This window comes from Sebastes fasciatus, chromosome 16 (assembly GCF_043250625.1).
Source record: "Sebastes fasciatus isolate fSebFas1 chromosome 16, fSebFas1.pri, whole genome shotgun sequence".
NCBI classification, from domain to species: Eukaryota; Metazoa; Chordata; class Actinopteri; order Perciformes; family Sebastidae; genus Sebastes; species Sebastes fasciatus.
The window spans coordinates 117,501-122,619 of NC_133810.1; the positions used below are offsets into that span (position 1 = coordinate 117,501).

The 5,119-nt window shown below is 40.7% G+C and overlaps 1 protein-coding gene across 24 annotated transcripts; it reads right to left on the minus strand.

Moving 5' to 3' along the window:
* Positions 1–1,265: 1,265 nt before the first annotated feature.
* Positions 1,266–4,763, minus strand: nhp2 (NHP2 ribonucleoprotein homolog (yeast)). Of its 24 annotated transcripts, none has more exons than XR_012590252.1 (7): positions 4,478–4,763; positions 3,614–3,683; positions 3,142–3,247; positions 2,759–2,900; positions 2,437–2,458; positions 2,268–2,300; positions 1,266–1,340 (listed from the first exon to the last, which is right to left on the minus strand). XR_012590252.1 is itself a non-coding variant. In XM_074610360.1 (6 exons), exons 1-4 carry the CDS (start codon positions 4,626–4,628, stop codon positions 2,775–2,777), a joined length of 453 nt encoding a protein of 150 aa, XP_074466461.1. In that variant the 5' UTR covers positions 4,629–4,763; the 3' UTR covers positions 1,266–1,340; positions 2,257–2,289; positions 2,759–2,774. The 24 variants fall into 24 exon arrangements, 3 of the variants coding, with proteins under 3 accessions (XP_074466461.1, XP_074466460.1, XP_074466462.1); XR_012590255.1 differs by having other exon boundaries at positions 2,257–2,300; XR_012590256.1 differs by having other exon boundaries at positions 1,266–1,351; positions 2,257–2,300.
* Positions 4,764–5,119: the final 356 nt, after the last annotated feature.

The following is a 5,119-nucleotide window of genomic DNA, read 5'->3' on the forward strand; positions in this document are numbered from 1 at the left end:
AGATACTATAGGAACCATTTATACTCTGAGATACTATAGGAACTATTTACACTGAGATACTATAGGAACCATTTATACTCTGAGATACTATAGGAACCATTTATACTCTGAGATACTATAGGAACCATTTATACTCTGAGATACTATAGGAACTATTTATACTCTGAGATACTATAGGAACCATTTACACTGAGATAATATAGGAACTATTTATACTCTGAGATACTATAGGAACCATTTATACTCTGAGATACTATAGGAACCATTTATACTCTGAGATACTATAGGAACTATTTATACTCTGAGATACTATAGGAACCATTTACACTGAGATACTATAGGAACTATTTATACTCTGAGATACTATAGGAACTATTTATACACTGAGATACTATAGGAACTATTTATACTCTGAGATACTATAGGAACTATTTATACTCTGAGATACTATAGGAACTATTTATACTCTGAGATTCTATAGGAACTATTTATACTCTGAGATACTATAGGAACTATTTATACTCTGAGATACTATAGGAACTATTTATACTCAAAAATAATTTTAAAAATAAATAGTCATTAATTGATAATGTTTTTATAAAATATTTGTTTTAATTTACTTCTTTATTTATTCTTCTTTTTATTTTCACTTTTATTTATTTATGGATGATTTTATTATTTTATAAATGTATTTAAATAAGTTTGGGGAAGTATATAAGGGCTGAAATGCAAGGGGGAAATCCTGCAGAAATAAATAAATAAATGCATAAAAACATAAATAAATAAATTCAGACATTTCAAAATAAATATAAAATAAATAATCTAAAAAGTAATAAAATGAATACATAAATAAATAATGGGGTAACTTGAATAGAATAATAAATAAGGTAAAAATAATACAAAGAAAAATAAATAATTTAGCAAATTAAAACAGATATCAATTAATGTCACATTTTATTAATAATTAATGGCTATATTTATTTTTAATATCATTTTTGCTTCATTTAATGACATTTATTATTTATCTAGTCATTTATTGATTTTTGATTTTGGCAGGTTTTGTCCTCCGTATCCTTCAGTTTCATTATTAACTCAAACAGCGACGCCACTGAAACCACAGAAGAAGAAGTTCTACGTTATTTTAACCAGGAGGCCGACTGCTCCTTTAAAGAGTCCACCTGGAGGACGGCGGAGGACGGCGGAGGACGGGGACAATCCGTCCATCTGGTCAGGTTAAAGAGTGAAAAGGAAACTTGACACCAGAGTGACTTTATGCTTCTTTAATTAACAAAACAAAACAAAAGTCCATTCAAATAAAACACATTTAACAGCTGAGAAACCTCCAGAGAACCTCCAGAGAAACCTCCGGAGAACCTCCAGAGAACCTCCGGAGAATCTCCAGAGAACCTCCAGAGAAACCTCCAGAGAAACCTCCAGAGAAACCTCCAGAGAAACCTCCAGAGAACCTCAAGAGAAACCTCCGGAGAACCTCCAGAGAACCTCCGGAGAATCTCCAGAGAACCTCCGGAGAACCTCCGGAGAATCTCCAGAGAACCTCCGGAGAACCTCCGGAGAACCTCCAGAGAAACCCCGGAGAACCTCCAGAGAACCTCCGGAGAACCTCCGGAGAACCTCCGGAGAACCTCCAGAGAAACCTCCAGAGAAACCCCGGAGAACCTCCAGAGAACCTCCAGAGAACCTCCGGAGAACCTCCAGAGAACCTCCGGAGAACCTCCAGAGAAACCCCAGAGAACCTCCAGAGAACCTCCGGAGAACCTCCAGAGAAACCTCCAGAGAAACCCCGGAGAACCTCCAGAGAACCTCCAGAGAACCTCCGGAGAACCTCCAGAGAACCTCCGGAGAACCTCCAGAGAAACCCCAGAGAACCTCCAGAGAACCTCCGGAGAACCTCCGGAGAACCTCCAGAGAAACCTCCGGAGAACCTCCGGAGAACCTCCAGAGAACCTCCAGAGAAACCCCGGAGAACCTCCAGAGAACCTCCAGAGAACCTCCGGAGAACCTCCAGAGAAACCTCCGGAGAACCTCCGGAGAACCTCCAGAGAACCTCCAGAGAACCTCCGGAGAACCTCCAGAGAAACCTCCGGAGAAACCTCCGGAGAACCTCCGGAGAACCTCCAGAGAAACCTCCGGAGAACCTCCGGAGAACCTCCAGAGAACCTCCGGAGAACCTCCAGAGAACCTCCAGAGAACCTCCGGAGAACCTCCAGAGAAACCTCCGGAGAACCTCCGGAGAACCTCCAGAGAACCTCCAGAGAACCTCCAGAGAACCTCCAGAGAACCTCCAGAGAAACCTCCGGAGAACCTCCAGAGAACCTCCAGAGAACCTCCAGAGAAACCTCCGGAGAACCTCCAGAGAACCTCCGGAGAACCTCCAGAGAAACCTCCGGAGAACCTCCAGAGAAACCTCCGGAGAACCTCCAGAGAACCTCCAGAGAACCTCCAGAAACATTCAAAGAAAAATAGAAAATAAATCTTTTGTGCAGAATGATGAAACTGAGCGTCACTTTGTTGGTTTTTACTCTCCACGTCCTCAAACCAACAAATCTGTGAACTGAGAGTCCGTCTGTGTCCGTCTGTCCTCTCACGTCTAAACCAACACGTCTCCGTCTGTCTTAGCGCCGCCGTCCCTCCGGCTGCGTGTTCGTTATCGATTGTCCGTAGAAACAGAAAGTGAAAGACGGAGACGTGGTGAGAGACGAGAGGACGGCTCCTTTAAAGTGACCTCAGAGCTACTCACTGATTGGCCGACGGTCTCACAGAGGTTTGGGCAGGCTGGCCACCTCGTCCACGCACTCGTCGTAGGCGTCCTGGTAGTCCTGATGAGGTTTGATCAGGATCACGCAGGTCGGCCTCTTGGAGCCCGCAGACGAACCCAGATCCTGAAACCAGAGACCACATGATGAGCACGCTCGATGACATCATCATCACATCAGAAATGAAACACCAATAAAGCAGAAAGAGTCTCCTGAGATCTGCAGGACGAGTCTGAAGACTACTTCAATCTGATTCTGTATTAATTCCTTTATTGATTGACTCTTCTGTTGAAGAACTGAGGAGCTCAGCGTGTCCTGGAAACAACCAGATATGTGATGTAATGCATCACGGCGGCGGCAGACTCACCCCTTTAGACGGGATGTAGGCATACGGCAGGTTCCTGTCCTCACACATAACCGGCAGGTGACAGTAGACGTCGATGGGCAGCGTGTCGCCGGCCAACACCACGATGCTGCAGAGACACGGCAATACATGCACTGAACATCAAATACATACACACGTTTAAAAATAAATATAAAATAAATACATTTAAAAATGGATATAAAATAAATACATTTAAAAATATACAATAGGTGCAAAAATAAAAAAATTAATTGCATCTACTTTTTTATTTACATTTATTAATGTATTTATATATATATATATATATATATATATATATATACACATACATTTATGTATTAATGCATTTATTTATGTGTTTCTCTTAATGTTTTTCCCTTTGCATTTCACCCCTTATTTATTTCCCCCCACTTTTATTTATACATTTATTGATCTATCTTTTATTGAAGTGGTGATGACGTCACGGCGGACTCACCCTTTCTCTCCCTTGTTGATGAACTTCTGGACTTCTTTCACTCCTCTGCGGATGTTCTTCACTTTGGCAGCTGGAGGACAGAAACAGAGCATGAAGATGCAGTTCCAGACTTCCGTCCAGAAATCTCTCATTCAAACAGGAAGCACAACAACATCCTCTAACAACAGGAGGAGCTGTCTCCTAACAACATGACCAACCACTTCTAAACAACACACAGTTCACTGTTAACATGTAGGCCGAATTAATCACACGAGTTTAACGAATCATATAAGATCTCATTCATCTACATACGAAGCTGTAATATCTGCTGACACACAAGAACGAGTTAAAATCTTTAATTCTTTAACCCAGTTTGGCGGTATTGTACTTAAAACACGGGAGAAAACCACGTGGGCACCGGTCGCTGCTTCCACTAATAAAATGACCACACACTGCTCACTGTGGTCATTTTAATGACCTGTTATATGCCGAATTAATCACAAGAGTTTAACGAATCATATAATATCTCATGTCACGACACACGACGCCTGGAATATCAAATGACACAAGAACGACTTAAAATGTTCAATTTGTTAACACAGTTTGGCGGTGTTTTACCGGTCGCTGCTTCCACTAAGAAAATGACCACAAACGCCTCCCTTTGATAATTTTAATGATCTGTTATGTGCCGAATTAATCATAAGAATATAAAGATTAATAAAAGATGTCATTGATCGAACTCCTTCATGTGTAGAGTCTGCTGAGCCGCTGCAGAGCTTTAAACCCTCATTATGCGGATGGAGTCTGGTTGATACAATGAGGTCTGGTTGTTATTAGGATGGAGTCTGGTTGTTGTGTGGACTCAGTCTGGTTGATGTTTCTCACCCTTCTTGACGCACTTGTAGAGCTTCTTGCTGAGTTTCCTTCCAGCCAGCGGCTGACTGATCGGGTTCAGGTTATTGATCAGCTCCTGATAGGAAACCTTCTCCTCCTCTCCGGCGGCGGGAACATCTTCAACCTTTTTCGTCTTCGTCATTTTCTGATCGAACTGAGTGATCGATAACAGCTTTCTGATCAGATTTCTGTGAGTTGATCAACAACACGAGACTCAAAGAGAAACACACGTGGTGACTTTCTTCTTCTTCTGCTGTTTGGCTGGAGGACCGGAAGTGACGACAACCTGCCCTTTCAAAATAAAGCACCAGGCTTCCTGCAGTGTTGGTTTCAATCAGTAGTTTCTCTCTTCTTTCTGCTTTATCTTTAGTTATTTTCTGTTTTCTGTATTATTTTCCCACTAAAATGTATTTTAATTCCTAATATTCATGTATATTAGGAATTAAAATACATTTTAGTATTTATTTATTTTCTGCAGGATTTTCCCCTTTGCATTTCACCCCTTATTTATTTCCCCAAAACTCATTTAAATACATCTAAAAATGTATTAAAAAATATTTTTACTCCATAAATAAATGTCTTTAAATGTAGCAAGAATAATATTAAAATTAAATATAGCCATTAATTAATTTA

Coding starts and splice junctions, on each gene's coding strand:
- nhp2 (XM_074610360.1), bottom strand. CDS start 4,628: ATGACGAAGACGAAAAAGGTTGAAGATGTTCCCGCCGCCGGAGAGGAG. Junction 3,684..4,477: donor CTACAAGTGCGTCAAGAAGG/GTGAGAAACATC, acceptor TCTGTCCTCCAG/CTGCCAAAGTGAAGAACATC. Junction 2,901..3,141: donor CCTACATCCCGTCTAAAGGG/GTGAGTCTGCCG, acceptor CTCTGGTTTCAG/GATCTGGGTTCGTCTGCGGG.